This window comes from Drosophila sulfurigaster, chromosome 3, assembly GCF_023558435.1.
Source record: "Drosophila sulfurigaster albostrigata strain 15112-1811.04 chromosome 3, ASM2355843v2, whole genome shotgun sequence".
Taxonomy (NCBI): domain Eukaryota; kingdom Metazoa; phylum Arthropoda; class Insecta; order Diptera; family Drosophilidae; genus Drosophila; species Drosophila sulfurigaster.
Genome location: NC_084883.1, coordinates 5,099,206 through 5,119,473, shown reverse-complemented (window position 1 = coordinate 5,119,473; position 20,268 = coordinate 5,099,206). Strand labels below are relative to the sequence as shown.

At 37.5% G+C, this 20,268-nt stretch overlaps 2 protein-coding genes and 1 long non-coding RNA gene across 29 annotated transcripts in view; 2 read left to right on the top strand and 1 right to left on the bottom strand.

The window, feature by feature from the left end:
* Nucleotides 1-20,268, top strand: part of LOC133844720 (heterogeneous nuclear ribonucleoprotein L) — a 139,267-nt gene that overhangs the window by 26,454 nt on the left and 92,545 nt on the right. For 25 of the 27 annotated variants that reach the window (XM_062278824.1, XM_062278829.1, XM_062278827.1 and 22 more), the window contains one exon: nt 9,692-9,829. The exons of the other annotated variants lie outside the window; for them this stretch is intronic. In XM_062278824.1, coding sequence (XP_062134808.1) covers nt 9,692-9,829 — 138 coding nt within the window. The remainder of the gene's footprint in view (nt 1-9,691; nt 9,830-20,268) is intronic. 27 annotated transcript variants of the gene reach the window in all.
* Nucleotides 8,978-9,582, top strand: LOC133842402 (uncharacterized). The gene is made up of 2 exons (XR_009894397.1): nt 8,978-9,280; nt 9,337-9,582. It is a non-coding gene; the product is annotated as an uncharacterized LOC133842402 (long non-coding RNA).
* LOC133842606 (tubulin polyglutamylase ttll6) lies at nt 15,282-19,148 on the bottom strand. Its single transcript, XM_062275778.1, has 6 exons — nt 18,997-19,148; nt 18,269-18,945; nt 18,056-18,209; nt 15,692-17,248; nt 15,513-15,634; nt 15,282-15,449 (listed from the first exon to the last, which is right to left on the bottom strand). The coding sequence occupies exons 2-6, from the start codon at nt 18,943-18,945 to the stop codon at nt 15,440-15,442; spliced, it is 2,520 nt and encodes an 839-aa protein (XP_062131762.1). The 5' UTR covers nt 18,997-19,148; the 3' UTR covers nt 15,282-15,439.

Below are 20,268 nucleotides of genomic sequence, written 5' to 3'. Positions count from 1 at the left end.
TACTCGTAGTTTACTTTGATTATAACGTTGTTTACATGTGTTGTTTCAATATCATAACATTATCACAATTTATTCATTGGATTCCAAATAAAAAGGGTTCGACAGGCATTCATTCTTTATATTCAAAAGTAGGTGCTTCTTTTTATACTACCAATGGAGTAGAACCTTATTATAATGTTGTGCCCACATAAAGTAAATGTAATAGGGACAAAGGGATTTTTGGTACACAAAATTATATACACAAGAGAACAGAATTTCGAACATATGCAAGAAATATTTTTAAATCACAAAAACCAACTTTAGCATACTTGATTTATGGTATATTTTGATTTTATCAGTATATTAATATACCAAATTAAGCCTTTGTGTATATTTTGGTTCATTCGGTATATCTAACTAATTATACTGCTTTGCCACTTTGGTATTTTTTATTTTCATTGGTATATTTTGTAATACAGTAACACACCACTCAATAAGTTCCCGGCCTGAGAGGGAAAAACACATTTTTTTCTAAAAATTTACTTTTATTCATCAATTTAGTTTCCATCTAAGGCTATACAGTCAGTCCAGCGCTTCTCCAACCTTTCGATGACATTTTTGTAGAAGGATGAACTTTTACCCTCAAAATAGCCCTCAGTATCGGCAATCACCTCCTTATTTGATCGATATCTCTCGCCTTGGAGGTGCTTTTTGAGATCTGCAAAAAGCCAGTAGTCGCTGGGGGCCAAATCTGGAGAGTAGGATGGGTGTGGCACTAGTTCGAACCTCAATTCGCTTAATTTCAGCATTCTTGCCATAGACTTGTAACACGGTGCATTATCCTGATGAAACTGCGGTTTCTTCTTTGCCATATGTGGACGTTTTTTCTAAATCGCTTGGCCCAGTCGATCTGATAGCTTTATATAATATTCGTTGTTGATTGTTTTACCTTTCTCCAGGTAGTCTATAATCAAAATCACATATGCATCCCAAAATATGGACGCCATAACCTTACCCGACGATATTTGTGTTTTGGGACGCTTCGGACGGCTTTCACCGGCTACCACCCACTCAGAAGATTGACGACTGGATTCTGGAGTATAGTAGTGTATCCATGTTTCGTCAATAGTTACGTAACGGCGAAAAAAATCGGTTCTTTTGCGCTTCAACATGCTTAAACACGCCTCGAAAGCATCGATACTTTGTTGCTATTGGTCCGGTGGTAGCAATCGCGGCAGCCACTTTGAGTAGAGTTTTTTCGTATCCAAATGTTTATGCAAAATCGTAAACAAACAGCCTTCTGATATCTTTGAGGCATCAGCTATCTCCTTTAATTTTAATTTGCGATCGGCCAATACCATTTTTTATATTTTTGCGAAATTTTCTGGACTAACTGCTGTTTTTGGGCGTCCGCTACGCTCAGCGTCTTCGGTGACCACACGACCACGTTTAAATTCATTATACCAATCCTAAATGGTTGATTTTCCTAGAGAAGAATCCGGGTAATGCCTATCAAGCCAAATTTCGGCTTCTACCGTATTCTTTCCCATCAAAATACAGTGTTTAATGAGGACACGAAATTCCCTTTTTTCCATATTGTAGAAAAACTGAAAGGTCGTTTCACTTTAAAAATTGTAACTTAAAAGCACGTGGTCGCAGAGTTGTAAAATTTTTACACAGAGCTTATGATAATTGACACTATCCATAAAAAATATCGATGTTTGCTTACTACTGCCCCCTTTATGTCAGGCCGGGGACTTATTGAGCGATGTGTTATATTTTAAATATAGAAGTACAAGGTGCGTTCCAAAGTAAACAGGACTTTTAACAAAAAGACAGAACAAATAGCTTTTTCGGCAAAATCAATTTATATTATTCAAAATAGTCTCCTTCTGCTTTAATACAGCTTTTTGCACGGTCCAAAAGCAAGTCGAACGAGTGTTTTAGCTCGTTGCCCGGTATGGCCTCCAGTATGCCGGTGCAAGCCTTTTGAATGGCCTCGACGTCTGCATAACGCTTTCCTTTCATCGGCAAATGCATTTGTCCGAAAAGGTAGAAGTCGCACGGTGCAATATCAGGTGAATACGGGGAGTGGTTGATGGTTAAAATGTGATTTTTGGTCAAATAGTCGGTCCTTCGAATGTTTAATTCTGAGCAATTTTTGGACGTCAGTCAATTTCTGCGGAACAAACCGTGCACACACTCAAATGTTCGCCCAAAATGCGATAAACCGATGTTTTGGAGGTGTTCAATTCTATTTCCATTAATTTCAATGATGATTTCGTCAGATTTTTTATGAATTCACGCACAGTTTCGATGGAATTTTCTGTGATCACGGATTTTGGTTGGCCCACATGTTCATCGTCATTTATGTCCACACGATCACTTTTAAAACGTTGAAACCACTCGTGCACTCTGCTACGGGATAGGCAACCATCGCCATAAACTTGTTTCATCAATTGAAACGTTTCGGTAAAAGTTTTAAAACAAAATTTAGTGTTGGGTTTTTTGTTCGAAGCTCATTCTCGCACCGATGACAAAAACATACTGACACTTAAAAGGCAATAACTTCACTTCCAATAGATGAAATGTCATGAAATTTTTACTGGAAGTCGATAAAGGATAGCAGATTCTAACGCAACAGTTGACATAAATATGGCGCCACCAGAGGGCGCTAGATTCAAAAAGTCCTGTTTACTTTGGAACGCACCATGTATATCAATATAGCAAATATACATTTTGTATAAATGTCACTATTTCTTCGGTATATTAATTTGGTATATTTTCAAATTAATACCGCTTTCGCAATCTTGTTATATATTTAACAAGAGTCTAAACATTGGAAAATTGAGTTAAGTTTGCACTTCGTTACTCGAACGTCTCGTCAAGTGCGCGATGCCTTTAAAGCATTTCAAATGATGCATGTTCATTGAGGTTTCTTTTGCCACTTTAACTTGACTTCCAATCGAAGCGATTTGCCCGGCGCACTTTATCAAAGGGCTTAACTCCGGCACATAAATCGCAATCCTGGGCAAATGCGAAGACAAGCTAAGCTGCTCTGCCCGCCTTTTGTCTGTCTTGGAAAAGTGTCGGCAATCTGTGAACTCTAATTGAAAATCATTGAAAAGCCAAGCCAAGCACAAGCAACAATGTTCATCCTCACTCCTCAGGCTCCCCAAGGGACAAGATCTGCACGACACTGTTGGACAGAGATAATACAAAGAGGAGAAAAAAAGTAGAGAGTAGAAGGAAGGGAGAGGGTTGAGGGTGAGAATGTGCGACACGAGCTACAAAAATCAAACGCTGAACTAATGACAATTTTCAATGCTTCACGCGTTGCGGGGTACCGCTGCCACGCCCCCTCTTAACGCCCCCTGCTGTGACTAATGAGTACTGGCGACTCAGATAAGAAACAGCCAGAGCAGGAGGAGAGGGGAAATTTGGTGTGTTACCAAGTAGCAAACGAAAGATTTGTGCCAAATGGCAGCAAACTAAAATTGTATCTGCAAGATACAACAACAGATGTATAAAGTATATATTTGCCCGTACTTATGTCATTGATGATTTCGACCAATACGCTGACGTCTTGCTTTCTTTTTCGCTTTTTTGTGGTTTTTTTTTTTGGCCAGCCACCCACGAAAAGAACAACAAAAGTTTCGACAGTTTGCACATGTATCGCGGTGGCGATCGAGTCCCGATGATGATGATGATGATGATGAGCAATGCCAATAAAATGCCATCGAAAATGGTCTCATCTCATCTCTCTCGCTGGGATGATATTGTTTAAAAGGTTTAAAGATCGAGCACATGATTGATTGCCGCACAAGTACTATATACTTTAATGTCTATCTGCGTGCGCTGCCATTTGAAAAACAAAAACACAAATTTGTATCTCAAAGATTCATTTACAAATGCGGATGCGAATGCGTTTTGCCCGTAGCCAGTTTTGCTGCTGTTCTCCGCTAACTTACACAACTTACACATTGCTTCATTATTTTGTAAAAATTATTTTTGTTTGCCAAGAGGGAGGGAGGGGAGGGCCGCCTGGTCTGGCCTGCTGCCACTTGACTTGGACTTTTTGATGTTTTTACTTGGCCTAAAACAGATACCCAAATACAGTTCAGTTCCCAACAGAGGCAGGCGCTCTTGTCGCTCACTGATCTGCAGCATTTAATTTCATTGTGTTTGTTGTTGTGTCGACGCGATGTTTCACTTGTTGTTGTTGTTGCTGTTGTAGTTGTTGATGTGGCTGCTGTTGTTGCTTTTGCTGTTGGTGGCTGCTGCTGCTGCTGTTTTAATTAAATTTCGCAATGCAAACGTTGAAGAAAACATTTCGTAAATTGCATTTTATGTGCAATTCTCGTTCGACATTTGCCGGCCTCGACTCACACACGCACACACACACACACACACACACACACACACACACACACACACTCTGGGGGAGGGGTCGGGGACAAGTCGCTGTGGCTGCTGGCAAAATACAGTGCAACTAATTGCGAGTAACAAATGCCGCCTCATGTTGCTGTCGCCTGACGCAGCAGCCGTAGCAGCAGCAGCCAAAAACACAAAAAATAAACCAACAAAACACAAGTGATATTTTTTGCATGAATATTTTTGGGACCGTATGCGTTGCCTATCAAAATGAAGGGCAGCAGCATGTGACTTCGTCTCGGCTTCTGTCGACAGTGAAAACGTCAGTCAGACAGTCAGTCAGTCACTCACTCATTCACTTTGACAGTCAGTCAGTCAGTCAGTCAGTCGGTGAGACAGGCATCAAGGGAGCTGAACTCCGGGAACGAGTTGGATTCTAATGAGCTGCCCCTTTTAATGAATATTTAGTTGAGATTTCTTGAAATTATTATTTAAGATATTTGTCTGGCAACACAGACAATGTGTAAAGATCAAAATTCTCTAAATAGATGTCTGTCAAGAGGGCCATAATTTAAAGTTACACAGCTAGCATTATTTATGTTACGACAGCAGTAAATGTCACAATGAAAATTATGCACAAATTTAATGTTATAACATAAGCAGAGGATTAGTTGTTTCAAATATGATATATGTGCTTTTTTAATGTAAATTAAATTATAGCATAGCTTAAAAAACATTTAGCTTATATTTTTTTAAGTATTTTATTTGAGGCTTGAATTTAACTGTGTACATTTTGAGATGAGTCTTTTATATATATTTTTAAATATTTGATGGTTACATTTAAACTACCTTTTGGGTAGAAGGATATTGTGATAGACGCCGTCTTAGTTGCTTTTGTTAACAATATGGTATATTTTCTACATTATGGTATATGTTGAATGTACATGGTATCTATTTATGATATTATTTTAGGATATTTCAGTACTTTAGCATATTAACTGGATATATTTTTTTAAAAATAATTTTGGATTGTATATGCAATTATATTAAAAAAATATAGCTTTCGGTAGATTTCAGAATTTTTTAGTATATTAAATTGGTATATTTACAATTTAGTACCTTATTGTATATGGTAACTAATATTGCCTTCGGTATATTTCAGTATATATATTTAGTATATTTAAAAAATACCGCAATGTACATAAATGGTTTCTCACGATTAAGCACACTCAACTGCAGTTTCCTTTCGTGTTGTTGTATTCAAAAATTGATGCTCTTGAAATGATTTGTTTAAACTAAATAATTTTAGAACACAGTGTTTATTCTTTGGCAACATTAAAGCATTGGCAAACAGACACATGAAGTTGTAAATATAGTAAAGATAAATTACGCGACTGCATATTTGATTGCTTCATATAATTTATTATCAAATTCAATGAAGTTTCCGTTGGCATTCAATCAATATTTCACATTTGTGGAAGAATCTCCAACGAACAAGAGATTTTATCAATCGAAAGCATTTCTGCATATTCTCAGAGTCAGAGTACTATAATAAATGGCAACACTTCGAGTTGGTCTAACTGACTGATTGAGTGACTGATGGACTTACTGACTGACGGAATGAAAGACTGACTATGGCCATATATCTTGCTATTTATATTACCTCAATTCTTTATCTGTGATTTCACAACTTGCAGTTCAGCTTGCGATTGCCTTAAATTTCTTTATTTCTCTTCTTGTATTTGGCATTTTTCTTCGTTTTTCTTCTTTTGCGTAAATTTCTTGGCAAGATGCATTTGAGTGGATGTTGTTGTGTTTGTGTGCATCCGTTGAATGTGTTGCTGTTGTTGTTGTTGTTGGTTTAGAGACTGCACTTTATAGTGTTGACCATTTGATCAACTGAGTGCAAATTTCTCGAAGCAAAACTTATTTGTGATTTGCAATTTGCACGCGGCCAACGATGGGCGCTGACGCGTCTGTCTGTCTGTCCGTCCGTCCGTCCGTCCGGCCATCCATCCGTCCGTCTGTCGTATCCCTAGCGAATAGTTTTGTGGGTAATTCATCTTCATTTCGTTGCGGTTCGAGTTGAAATGCGTTGTGGTATGCAGTCACGACACCGCGCACCGACAACCAGCAACCAACAAGCAACGAGCGTCGGGGGCTATTTTCAATTCGTTCGCCGATGTGCCAGAAATGTTTCAAATGCTTTTCGAAAAACCAAAATATACGAATACAAACTTAAACTATTCGTATGTGTACCGCCTAGCGAAAAAAACAAAGCAAATTGAAAACAAAAATTGAAATCTCTTTCTCCTTCTTTGCCTGGTTGCTGGTTGCCATGCACTTAAGATATTCCCCCGCCTTCTCCCACTGCCCCTGGTATCCTCGCCCAAAAGAAAAACCAGCCATCAATCATTTTGTGTTACAGCTTCTACTTTTTTCATCTTGTTGTCGTTTTACTTTTTGTTGCTGCTGCCTCTTTTTTTGTAATTTAATCAACAGTTTCCAGTGTCGTCGTCAGCATCTCCTAGCGGGTGGGCGTCAACTCAAGAGAGCAAGAGACACACACAACACACAAACTAGGGAAAATATATGATATACATTATTATTAAAGGCAAATTTGACAGAAAACAAATGTTTTTTGTTGCCCTGCGTTGAGATTTGTTCTCATGCACAAATCGTATGTCAAAGTTGTTGATATATTTGATTGAAACTCTTCAAGAGATTTCCAGTCTGCTTGTAAAGTTGTCGGTTTGCTGGATTAAGTTACAAGGTATATACGACAGTTTTGTGGTCTGCATGAGCCATGAAATTTGCTAATGATAAATTCTTTTGTTGGATCTCCGTACATATTTGATTAACTACGAGAGGAAGCTGAGTACTCAAAGTTGCTAAGGAATATTTGAGATGTACACATATCTAGTTAGTTTTTAATTTAAAGGTAAATCATGAACCTAAGCTCGAGAGTTGTAACACTGTAACCCTTTTGGTCCATTAAAGCAACAACTCGAGTGCTACAAAAATGCGTCACAGAAACGATCCATTAACCTAATTACAAAGCCAGGTGAAGGTAAAGACAACAGCGTTTCAGTTAACAGCAGCAGCGAGTGAAAATAAAAATAAAATTACAAAAAACACGAAAAAAAGGTTAAGTGAGCTCAACTCTGAGCTGTGGAATGTTCAGCAAAATGCAGCAAAATTAAATAAAAAAAAGTCTAAATTATATTCCCAACCAAAATACACGTGCGAATGGGTGTTAAAAGTCGCAGAAAACGCGGAAACTAGAAAAAGAGAAAAGAGTTAATCATGACAAATGCTAATTAGTTAATGAATTACTGCAACTAACTAAAGAGAGATGGTGGAACTTATATAAGAGTTGGTAGGAATGAGTTGGTATATACTAGAAAGTACTCTATAAAAATATATATTTTGAAATGTTTTAAAAGATATTCTGCTTTTGTTGAGCAATCTAAAGAATATTGAAATACATTTTCTGAAAAAAAAAAGATTTTTCACTTTTTTATATGTACATCTATGATTTTGGTATATTTTAAATACTAAGAATGATTTTTGTATAACTTTTCTGCGTTGATTCTTGGAGAACTTTTTACCTTATATATTTATATTTTGATAAAATACTACAAAGGTTTTTTTTTTGATTACTTGCATTTTTTAAAAATATAAAAATATATTTTAAAAATTGCATAGATTCCTTTTATTTATTATTTTGGTATATTTCAAATACTAAAAATGTTTCTGTTTGTATAACTTTTCTATATTTATTCTTTGAGAAACAGAAGAAATCTTTTTCGTCTTTTATATATACATATGTTTTAGTACACTTAAAATACTAAATATACTAAAAATGTTTTTTTTTAAATAACTTTTGCATTGATTTATTGCGGATAGGATAACAAAAACATTGGCAAACTTTTGCACAACTTCGCGTCATATGTTTGAAGTTAATTAGCGAAAGTATCGGCGCATGTCTGGCATTTTGGTGTCAAGTCTATAAGGCCACACACACACACACACACACAAGCTGATGTCCAACCACCAGCGCAGCGCAATCACCATCAGCATTCCACCACCTGTCCAAATGTACTTATCTTTCTTGTTCTCGTTCTCGTTCTGGTTTGGTTTTGGTTTTAGTTCTGTTGTTGCTGCATTTCTCACCTAAAAAAGCGTCTAATTGAAGCTTTTGCCAATATTTCCCCTCTTTTGTCGCTGATGTTGATTGACATTTGAACGTGACATGAACATGTTTCACCTAAATTCCGCAATTATTTATAGAGAAGCCCCTCATACTTTAGCTCTGAGATTATGCTTAGCATATGCAACAGCGGCGCTTACTGCCAAACAGTTTTTTTTTTTAAATGTTTGTTGTTGGTAAACATTTTGTTGACATCGTGACAAAATTATGCAAAAAAATAAAATACAAGCTCAATGTTTTGACTTGAGGAAAATAAAAAAAAAATAAATAAATGAGCGCAACTAAAGAACGTCATTAAAGCCAGAAAATCAATTCGTTTTAGCTGCTCAACTTGCAGTTTCACTATTCTAAAAAAAAATTGTCTAGAACAGCGAGAAATCAGTTGACAGGTAGTCAACCAACAGATTTTTTTTGACATATGTGAGGCAAGTAATGGTCAAAATATGTTTTTTTCCATACATTAAAATGTAAATCATTTTGCGGCAGGTATTTAAATTGTTGCATAAGGCATCACATGAGCTCTGAAACTATTTTCAAAAATGTTTTCATTTTGTATAAATAATTTTCATTATGGAAATCATTCCAAAGCATTGCTTTGCTTCTTAAACTTCGTCGAAACAAATAAAACAACTATAAAGTATTTTAAAAGCTTGGCTAAATTTCCATTCCAAAGAATCTATAAAATAATACTTTCAAGATGTCAGCTTTGCAGCGGTAGAAAAAAGATTATAGAATTTATTTCGATGGAAATCTGATTTTATTATTTGTAGCATAAGCGACTATCTGGAACAGTGCAAAGTAATTGGTATAAATGTTTGTAAATTTCTTAATGGGAATATGTTCTATTGCATGTTGGTGAAGACTTCCCTCATCTTCCTTTTGGGCGCATGGATGACAAAGGAGCTTGAGCTGAATGTGCAAAATTGATCCTTTGTATTTCAACATGTTTTGTTCGTCAGAAAAAAAGAAATAAAAAAGTTCAGTGTCTGGTGTAATGCGTAGCTTGTAATCGTGCACTTAAATTGACTTTTATTTATGAAAACTAAACTTTAAAAATATAGACTCTACTACCTATCACAGAATAAACAACTAATACTATTTCTATGAATATATTACTCTTTACAGTCCACACAAAATCAGAGTCAGCAGCAAGCACTTATGAACAAGTCAAACGACGACCTAAGGAGAAAGCGTCCTGAGACTACACGGCCAAATCACATTCTACTCTTCACTATCATAAATCCCTTCTATCCCATCACAGTTGTAAGTACACACAAAAATTATTTATTTGCTTTTCTTTCTTTTCTTTTTTGATACTCTTTATCACCTAGTATATACTAGCTGTACTTGTTATTATTATTGTGTTCTTGCTTATCCCGAGACTTGCTCATAAATCGCCCAATATTTTTGAATACCCTTTAAAATTGAGCAATGAAGAGGAGTTCTGCATTTCTAAAGGAGAATAGTAAACATTTGTAATACCAAACGTATCTTAATATACCAAAATGAAACTTATTATACCAAATGTTTTCAAACTTAGTCATATATATTAGTAACTAAATTGTACTTAGAATAAACTTAGGGTAGAAATCAGGCCGATAACTTTTTATATACTGCTCTAAGCTACTTTGTAGCAAACTTTTGGTAAGGCGATGAAAAACGAAATCCATTGCAATTTATCGTGTGTGTGTGTGGCTGGAAAAACTTGTCACACACTTCAATGTAAAGCTCAGCTGCATGTTGGCATGAATGGAACCTTATACACATATCTAGACATACACATACTATATAGTATGGTGCGACAACAGTTATTTGCCACACTGTTGCCTCTATGTCGTTGTCGTTGTTGTTGTTGTTGTTGTTGTTGTTAATGTTGTTGATGTGTTGAGAGTGACAGCAAAAGTTGGCAGCTGGCAGGACGCTTTAGACTTCTGTTGAGGATTCTCTTTTTTCGGCTTTATTTTATTTATTTTGTTGTTATTTTTTGAAGGGATTTTCATTGGCTCAGCCCGGGGGGCATGACTGCTATGTGCACAAGAGTGTCTTTTGTGGACAGTTGGGATTTTGTGGCAATATTTGTAACTTGTGCTGAGAGTAACAAACTGGGCAGAAAATGTGTTACAATTTAAATCAGCAACACTTAAGTGGCAGATAGAATGAGAGATTTCTTCTAAGCGGCGTTTCGTTGAATCCGAGTGTCTAGCTTGAGTGCATTGTTAGACGTGCAACAACCTGCAATGACAACACAATAATAACGGCAGCAACAACAACAACAGCAACAACAACTAAATCAACAACAATTACAAAAAACAATGTACAACAAAAAGTACGTTAAAAATGCATGAAGTACTCAAGTGTTTGCCATGCTCAGATGCAACACAGATACGGCAAAAAACAAATGCAGTTACAAATACATTTCAGAATAAAACAGTTTACTGAAAGACGATAAAATACTCTAAGAATAAGATATTAAAGAAATCATTCATCAGTCAACTTCTTTGCATAATAATTATGTATGATACAATTCATGAATATAATAAAATTAAGAATTTAATGAACATTTTGTTACAATTTAAAAATGAATGAATGACTTAAAAAATTAATAAATAAAATATCTGATTAAAATAATAAATATTCCATTTTAGGAATTGTAATAGATTTGTAAAAAAAGAGAATAAAATTTATGTTTTAAGTAAAATAAATTTTTATTCTTAGATTTCATTTATATCTTAGATAGTATAGTGACATTTGTCATAATCTTAACTGCTGTCAAAAAGACAACCAATATACCCTTCAGTGTAACATTATAGAGTATGCTTCGCATACACGCATATTCACACTTTTGTTGGCCCGCTCTGACACAGTTTATTGTCTTTTTAGCAAAGGCAAAACATTTGGCGGCACAACACAAACAACCAGCAGCATGAAGGGAGCGAAAATGAGACAGAGATACACAGAAAGAGAGAGAGAGAGAACTGTGCAACAACAAAAACAGAATGCGGAAATGTTATTGTTGTTTGTGTATACATATATGTATGTGCCAGTGTCTGTGTGTGTGTATGTGTTTGTGTCTCTGTGTTAGTCCAGAGCAACATGTGCTGGCAATTGTATTTTCCAACACTTGAGCCAGAGAGAAGAGAGCGTGTAGTGGCACATAAAATCCTGTGAAGTGGAAAACATGCAGCATATAAAAGCGGTGAAAAACTGTAAAACTGCAAATTATTTGTGCCGTCGTCGGCGACGTCGTTGAAGAGCAGCCAGGGATATGGGCAGGGATAAAGCCAGGGATAGAGCTCAGTTTTCCCAGACATGTTAATTCGCAGACCAACAAAATGATAAAGCAAAGACTCCGCTCCTCTCATGTGTTGTTGCCGTCGATCCCCGCTCTCTTCTGCTCTCTTTCTTGTCCCGCTGACTGACTGAATGACTTTCGTACTCTTTTTTTTCGGATGACGATTGTTTGTTGTAGCTTTATTTGTTGTTATTGTTGTTGTTGTTGTTTGCCTGTATTCAGTGGGGCGTTAAGTCCGACTTTCTGGATTTATATTCTCGCATCGCCTGCTCGCTAGATTTTTCCATCGCGACTCGCACTGTCTGTCCCTTTCGCACGTTATGTCGCCCCTTCTCTGTCTGCCTTCTCCGTCTCCCCAGTCTGGCATAAATCTTTTGTTGATTTAAGGCAAACTGGGAATCCTGCCAGCCATTCTCTGCAGCTCCAGTCGAGCTGCTGCTGCTGCTGCGAGAGAGTGTTTGTCATGGAATTAAGCAATTCCTTTTTTGCCTTTATGGCACAAATTAAAAGGCTTTTCTTACCTCTCCCCCGCTGCTTTCCCCCTCCAATTTTTATGCGGGCTGCATCGTAATGTTGTGCGAGTGCAAATGAAGATTAAGTGCACGTTATGTTTTATGACTGATAAGCTGAAAGCATCAGGAAATGCATAATACTGCAAATATTGTGCGAACGAGACACCTCACTGCACTATATTGCAAATGAAAAGGAAAGATATGATAATGACTTGAGTAATTACAAAAGGAATTATAAGCACATCTGCAGTTATGCTCCGCTGACCGAGTTGCAATGGCTTGACAAACAATTGTACTCCACATTGAGTAGGAGGATGAAGCTTGAATCAATCTTCAAGCATGTAAATAGAAAGTGTAAAATGCGACTAAGTTAAAAATAAAATATTAGCTTTAGTTTTTAGAATAACGTATATTTGATGTACTCTTTTGAGTTACAGTTATTGCACCGATGATTATGTAATGGACTTCTTATGCTAATACTTTTTTTCCAACATTTTTCTAAAGAAGAAACTTTTGGAAATTGCCATGTCGACGGAAAGTTCCAATGTCTTCCAGGGACTTAGCTTAACTAATCGCAAGCTAAACGACCTCTAATAGCAGACTCAACTTTTGTCAACAATGTAGACTTCGCTCTCAGCCATCACACACACATGAGCTAAAGTTTTGGCCACTGTAATGCTTCAACTTATTTCCGGAGCTTTGGCAGTTGGAACGAGCGAGTGCGAAAGAGAGGTGAACGATAGTGACAGAAAGAGCGATAGACATGGATATAGATAGTTGGCATTTTTGGTGAGCTTAGCATCGAACAAAAAAAGAAGAGAACGGAGAAAGAGAAGAGATTAAAAAGTTTTTAATAAGACCACACTAAAAGCATCAAAAGAAAATTTCTGCCGCATATGTGCAAAGTGCAGTCAATGTGAAGCTCGAGAATCAACAACAAAAACTGCATCAAGAGGCTGGCACAGTAAACTTTATGGGCCAAATGCGCGTTAGCCAACTACTTGAAAGTTAAAGCCGAGTAGAACAAAAGAAACGCGAAACGAGAGATAGAGATGTGCATGTGAAAATACACTGGAAAGAAAAACCAAGTCTGCCTATGATAAAATAAACTAATGTGTAACTAAGTTTGGAAGTGGGAAAATAAATAAATACTGATATCAATGAATAATTTTTAATATTCTGCTTCATATTAATTGAATAGAAATGAAAAAGATGAAATATAACGTTGATGTTGAATTTAAATTTAGCTTAGCTATAATTATGGTAAGCTTTAAAATATAATTATAACGTAAGCAAAAATAAATTTTAACAGATTTACAATTTCTTTCGAAAGTATTATTTTGTTTTGTGCAATTTGATTTTTCAGAGGTCTGAGCAGAGTCACATCAGGTTTTGTAAAAACTATATTTTGACGTCAATCGTCATTATCAATTCAAGTTACTCTCTGAATATGATAAAAGGCTTATAGAGTAGATGTATAAAAAAGAGCATTGAAGAATGCAATAAAAGCATAAGCAGCAGGCGCAACAATGTTCAATCAAATATTAAACGGGCGCGGCTGCGGCTGCATCTGTGTGCCACAAGGCAATGGATAGTAGAATGGTTGGAAAGAATGAGGGAGGGAGGAGGCAGGAAATGCTGCTGCTAACCCAACACAATGCAGCTGCAGCAGCAGCGACAACGACAGAGGCAGCAGCTAGCTTGTGGCATATGTAAAACCCTCTTTTGAAATGGCTTATCAGAACGATGTTCGACTTTGTTGGCCAAAAGGCAGCCAGCCATAAGCCAAAAGTCCTGGAATGCAACGGCAGACTGCGGCTTCAACGTCGGCTGCTGCACAATTTTCAATATGTGACACATGGAGAGGCAGCCTGGCAAAAGCCAGAGAGAAGCTAAAGAAGGAGTAGAAAAAACGAAAGAAAGAAAAAATCGTGGGGGGAGAGAATAAAACGGACGAAGGACATGCGTTGACGGCAAAAGCCAAAGCCAACGTAAAAGCCAAAGCCATAGACACAGAAGCTGCTGCGATTTGAGTAGAGAGGAGGTGAGAGGAGAGGGTTACATACTGCGTTGTTTGGTTGCAAATGTTGCATGGTTTTATGCATATGGAGGCTGAAAGCGTAGCGAACCGTCTACAGTTTTCAATATTGCAACTTTGAAGACTCTTTGAATTCGCCTCCCCCTAAATATATACTCTATATCCATCCCCATCTCTATTCCCAACCACATCACGACGTTCCCCCGCAGCTGCCAGTCGCGCATTGTGTTGCAGTTTGTTTATGCATGCGACAGCCTCAAAGCGATACCATGTTAGTGGCTGATGTGGCACGAGGGTTTACATGACGGGGAGGCGGCGGGGGTTAGTTGGGATTGGGCTTTAGAGTTCCTTTTTGGGGTTTGTACGAACGATTGTTGCGATATTCTGCCGCCTTTGAGCATTCGCCTAACGCTTTGACAAATCGATGGAGTTTCAACATACGTTTTTCAATCTTTTTGTATGCGTCAAATCTTCTTTACTGTCGCATGAGAAGTGCAGGAAAAACAATAGTCATTGTGCTGTATATTTTCAAAAGCAGCTGAGAGATTGGATATTAACCCAGATAATGTGTTGACAACAAAATATGTAGAAGTATAAATAAAGTGTAGTATCAGTTTAGTATATTTTACTGTTTGTGGTATTTCACGGCGGTATATTTAAACAGTAATATCGCATTATTTGAACTTTCGCACTTGTTTTCTATATTTTGGTATATTTTGTATTTTTCGATATTTTAATTTAGTATTTTATAAAAATAATACCGTATAATCTGGTTTTCTTATATGTTTTATAATAAATTATTGCAAGTAATAAATATTTCTTGGAATTGATTATTTTGTTTTTGGTGAACTATTAAAAAAAAAAAAAACAATATTTCCCACAACAATCCTATTGTATATTTATTTCGAAACTTACTTTCAATTTGATAAATCAAAACTTTATATCTACCTAGTTTAATATCTTTCCTTGAATAACAACCATTTACGAATCGAAGATTCACGACAATCTGACAAGATGAACTCAGTTTTCAGTTAAGAATCTCTAAAACGAATGGAATGTTATATAAAGAATAAATTTGAATAGACTTTAAAATGTTTAACTTACACTTTAGGAACGTCCGCTAAATCTGCGCCCGTTTTTCGTCTTAATATGCGATACAGCAGAAACGGAAATAGTTTAATATCATTCTTGGTTAGATGACCACGTTCATACATTTCTGTAAAAAGCTGCAAATATAAAGTGTTAGATAAAAGACTCTTGAATCAGTTAGATGCCAAATTCACCAGTTCCTTGAGCTGCCATTGATTGAGAGCATCGGTTCTCTTCTTGCGCCACTCGAGTTGCCATTGCTTCTCCTCCATGCTAATGGGCTCCGGCAACCAATTGTCATTGTCCGTCCAACGGTTGCTCCTTTTGCCAGTTGCAGGATTACTAAATTTCGTATTCGATCTGTTGGCTGGGAACAAACTTTCCAAACTGGGCACATTCTCTGCAATCTCGTCTTCCTTTAGCTCCAACTTGGAACTCTCATTGTGCGGCTGAGTTCCAGCTGGACGTGATACGCCGTGTTTCTGCAGGAACTCGGCATCCGTTCGAGATTCCCATTCGACGCGACGAGCTCGTCGTGTCTTGAGCTGCATTTGACGTCGCTGCTGGCGACGCTTTGTCTTGACCACGTTCAAGCTACATTTGCTCTTCTTGTGGCTACTTGGGTGGGTTTGATCTGGATTTGTCGTCAGTCCATTTGGCGAAGCAATCAATAGCTGCAGCTGCTTGCGTCTTATTTCCTCCTTAACAAGTGCCTCCTGTCGTTTGTGTTGCAATTCTGTTACGCTCTTCGTCGAGTTTTGCATGAAAGCCTGTTGCAACTTTAGCTTTCGCTCCTGCAAAAAGAGCTGTTGTCGCTGTTGCTCCTTGTCCAATTGTTCCATCAATTTCTGCTGCTTTATGTGCTCCAAGTTGAGTTTCATTCGCGATTTGCTGGCCGCTGTCTCCTTGAACATATTGGCCTGCTTCGTTTGATCGTAGAACTTGCAATAATAGTTGACTTTACTTGAATCTGTGGGCGGCATAATGCGTCTATAGTTGCCCAGGTGACTCTCCTCCCATGCGATTTGCTGAGCAAGTGCGCCAATCGAACACGGTTGTCTCAACTCATTGCCAGTTGCTCCAGCAGGAGCAGTTGCTGCTCCCGCCGAAGCACGTCGCCTGCCCTGCTGTCGCATCAGACGTTCCCGCAATGCCATTCGATCCTCGCGGATGATCTCCTCCTTGTCCACCAGCGGCGAACTGATGAGATTGAGTGTGTCACGGATCAATGGACGCTTTACCTCATTGTCCACGGTTTCATCGCCGCAAAGACTGGGCGTATGATTGACCTCCAGGATGAAGGGTTTCAGTTTCCAATCAACCAATATGTCAAAGCCCAACAACTGAAAGCATGCTTGAATCTTGTCGTGCTTCGGAAAGCACACGTGATAGTTATGTTTCAACACTGGCCATGCACTAATCACAGTCTTGATGATCGCATCGTCAACGGCTGCCCAGAACTCATCCACATTGTAGTTGTGATCCTTTAGCCATTTATTGTACTCGCCCAGTTTACGCTTCGAGCCTCCTTCGTGTCCTTTGCCCGCATTATAGTTTGAGTTGCGTCGATTGACGCAATAGTTGGTCAAGTGCATGAAGACATTGTTGCTGTTTCCCAGAGCAGGTGGCATGTATTTGTGGGTGGCAAAGCGAGCCAGACCTTCGTTATAAACAAATATTCTCAGCGGATCCACTGAGGTGACGAGCGTGTAGACACGCAGATCAAACTTGAAGCCATCAATGAGCAGGGGCTGAGAAATTAAAGTTGGTTGAAAAGGAAAAGAATAAAGAGAATATGAAAAAGTTTACTAATAAGAAGATGAAGAAAGTTTTTCGATGATTATACTTTCTTAACTAAAAACAATAATAAAAAAGGCAAGTAGAGTAGCGAAAGAGTGTAATAAAATAAAATTCAGATCAAGTCATTAAAGACGGTGAAGAAAGAAATATTGAAAAATTGTTTATTATTATTTTACGAAATTAAAATGTTTTTTATAGTCTGTGATACTAATTAAAAAATTATTGACTGTGAAGGTTAAAATCTTTAAATTGAAATAAAATAAGAAATCTACTGTGGAGTAAGCTTGACTGTGAGATAGCCTCTACTTATTTTCAATAATATGAACGGTATAAATGTTAGAATATATAATAAATTAATATACCAAAAAATACAAAAAACCACTTCAAATATCAATATACTACCACAAACAAAATATACCATAGAATACAAAGTATACTATAGAATATAAAATACATTCGATCAAATACCTTAGAATATCAAATATACTATAGTGTTCTGAGTTTAACATAGTTTATAAAATATACCAACATTGAGTAGTATATACTATATTTTGTATACTATGGTATATTTAGTATACTCTACGGTCTAAAATATTCTATATCTGAATCTGAGTAAAAATAGTTGTCAAACAAGAAATGGATTCCATCTTTTAAAGTCTCTGAGATGAGAGGATAGAGGATAAAAATATAATGAATTACAAAATATGGTTATCGAAAATCGATGTTTTGTAAGCAATTGAAGATTATTATTCACTTACCCTATCGATGTAGGTCTGACAGATGAGCTTCTCTTGTCTGCCCACAGAGCGCAGATTGTTGGTTAGCCAAATGCCACGACCCTGACCAGACGAATATGGCTTCAGAATGTATGTGCGCTTGTGTTTGTTGGCATAGATGGCCACGTCATAAGCACTGTCGAGTGTTACATTTAAACTAAGGCTGGGCAATGGTTGCACATGGGGGAAACTTACTCGGAGGGCATAAGCCAGGTCTTTGGAAATATGCGATAGTCGCCTGGATACATTTTGAGCATGCGATTCAGATTGAGGGATAACATATCCTTGCGACAGATCTCGCTCATGCCGGGGAAATGATTGATTTGCTGGAAGCGTTTCATGCTCTTCAGCAAATCCAAGTGGGGCGTATTATCGCACCACTGAATGTTCCACAATCGATGCTCGGGCACATGGGTCAGCCCCATGTTCTTGGACACTCGGCCCACAAGCTGGAATCGCGTGTGCTCCACACAAATTGTTATGCGAATGCCCCTCACCAGTGGCACAATATTAATGGCCTCCAGCGGTTGATTTGTGGGAGGAGCAGCAGGAGCATCGTGATGGACATTATAACAGATGGGATTTTTGGGACAATTCTTGGGCTCTGCCTCGGAATCATCTTTGGACATCAGCATATAGGGACTGCCTTGATTGGTCTGCACCACATTGTCGGTGTGCACCCATTGAATGGGATTCTTTGAGATTCTCCGAGGCTTCTGTATTGGCTTCCTCGTGCACTTTGCAAAGATTGTCTCCCTACCAAACTCTTCGACGGATGTTTTCTTCACTTTTGGCAATAACTTTTTGAAATCGAAATAACGTGTGTATTGATTGGAAACCTTTTTTAACTTTAAATTTTTCTTGGAAGTCATCTAAAAGGGTTTATAATGATTATTATTTTCTATATAAAGCGGTTTATTTACCTTTGGGAATTTAAAATATGGTTTAAAATGCAAGTACAACAAAATTTTGATTAGTATATATGAATGACAAAGAAATCAAATCCAATAAAATGAGAATGGATTTTAAGTGGAAAAGTTCTAGTTGGTGAAACTAATCATGATGAATTGGTTACCAAAGTGCAAATTGTGATAAATATCCCTTAACACAAACTATGCGCAAACATTTAATGTTGATTTAGTAGAGATTTACATATTTTTAAGGTAAATAAATGCGTTCAACCCTAGCGAATAGCTTTGTCAATAAATATCTATAAAGTTTGCAACGTGTGGGAACTTTTAGTTTGTCAGGGACAGTTTTAACATATATATATATCGAAATGCTTGCCACAATTCATTGTCAACATTTTGATCGGTTGCTGATGGTGAACTTGGTCTGTCAACTGCTGACTGCGGTTCAACTTGTCGCGATTCTCCATTACAAATGTCGTGGCCACAAAGCAGCGACAAGGTGCTGCTCGATGATAGTTGATATGGAAGGTAATTGGTATGTGTATGAGATATTACTTTAATGGATCTAGCCTGCTCTAGTGACTGAGTGGCTCATTAACCGCAGTTTAATCAGACTTTAGCCTTTGCGGTTATTAGTTCAAGCTGCTGAAAGAAAAGCCAACGCGAATCATGCTCCAAATACATGATGACTCTATTGCTCTCTGTTGTTCTGTTGTTGTGTTTATCGTACGCTTGGTTAACTTAATGACAACAACTACATCTATACATATATACAACAATAACACACGTCACTTTGAGCTGTGACGTGATCGTCACCCAGTTTTCCCCTTCCATTCGTCAGCTGTGTTGCAATGTTGCTGCAATGTTTTTGTTGTATCACATTACAAACATTTTCCGTGTGCCTCATTTTGCATACCTTTTTTATGGGGTCTCTCGTTCTGTTTTTTTGGCCAGGAGGCTCGCTTAGCTGGCGCAAACGGAGCGTGTAATTTGTCAAGTTTATTTGGTTGAGCGACGTTTTGTTTGTTGTTTTTCTCTCCCTCTCTCTCTCTCTCTCTGGATTTTTGGTACGCCCTCTTTAGCTCACTAATTGGCAGACCAAAGTATTGTCGTTGCCTCTGTTTTGTATTTGTTTAGCAGCAATACAGCTAATTATGCGCGCTTTTGTCTCTGCGTTTGCTAAACAAACGAAAGGATAGAAAAATAAAAAGCAAAACAACAAAAAAAAAAAAAGAAAAACAAAACAACAATAAAGAAAAGTGTTGGCTACTTTTCACATTTTCC

What these genes read in the sequence shown, in the direction of transcription:
- LOC133842606 (XM_062275778.1), bottom strand. Translation starts at nt 18,945, where the DNA reads ATGACTTCCAAGAAAAATTTAAAGTTAAAAAAGGTTTCCAATCAATAC. An exon ending in GTCAGACCTACATCGATAGG is followed by an intron (nt 17,249 to 18,055) that starts GTAAGTGAATAA and finishes TTAATTTCTCAG; the next exon opens with CCCCTGCTCATTGATGGCTT. An exon ending in AATGGCAGCTCAAGGAACTG is followed by an intron (nt 15,635 to 15,691) that starts GTGAATTTGGCA and finishes TTATATTTGCAG; the next exon opens with CTTTTTACAGAAATGTATGA.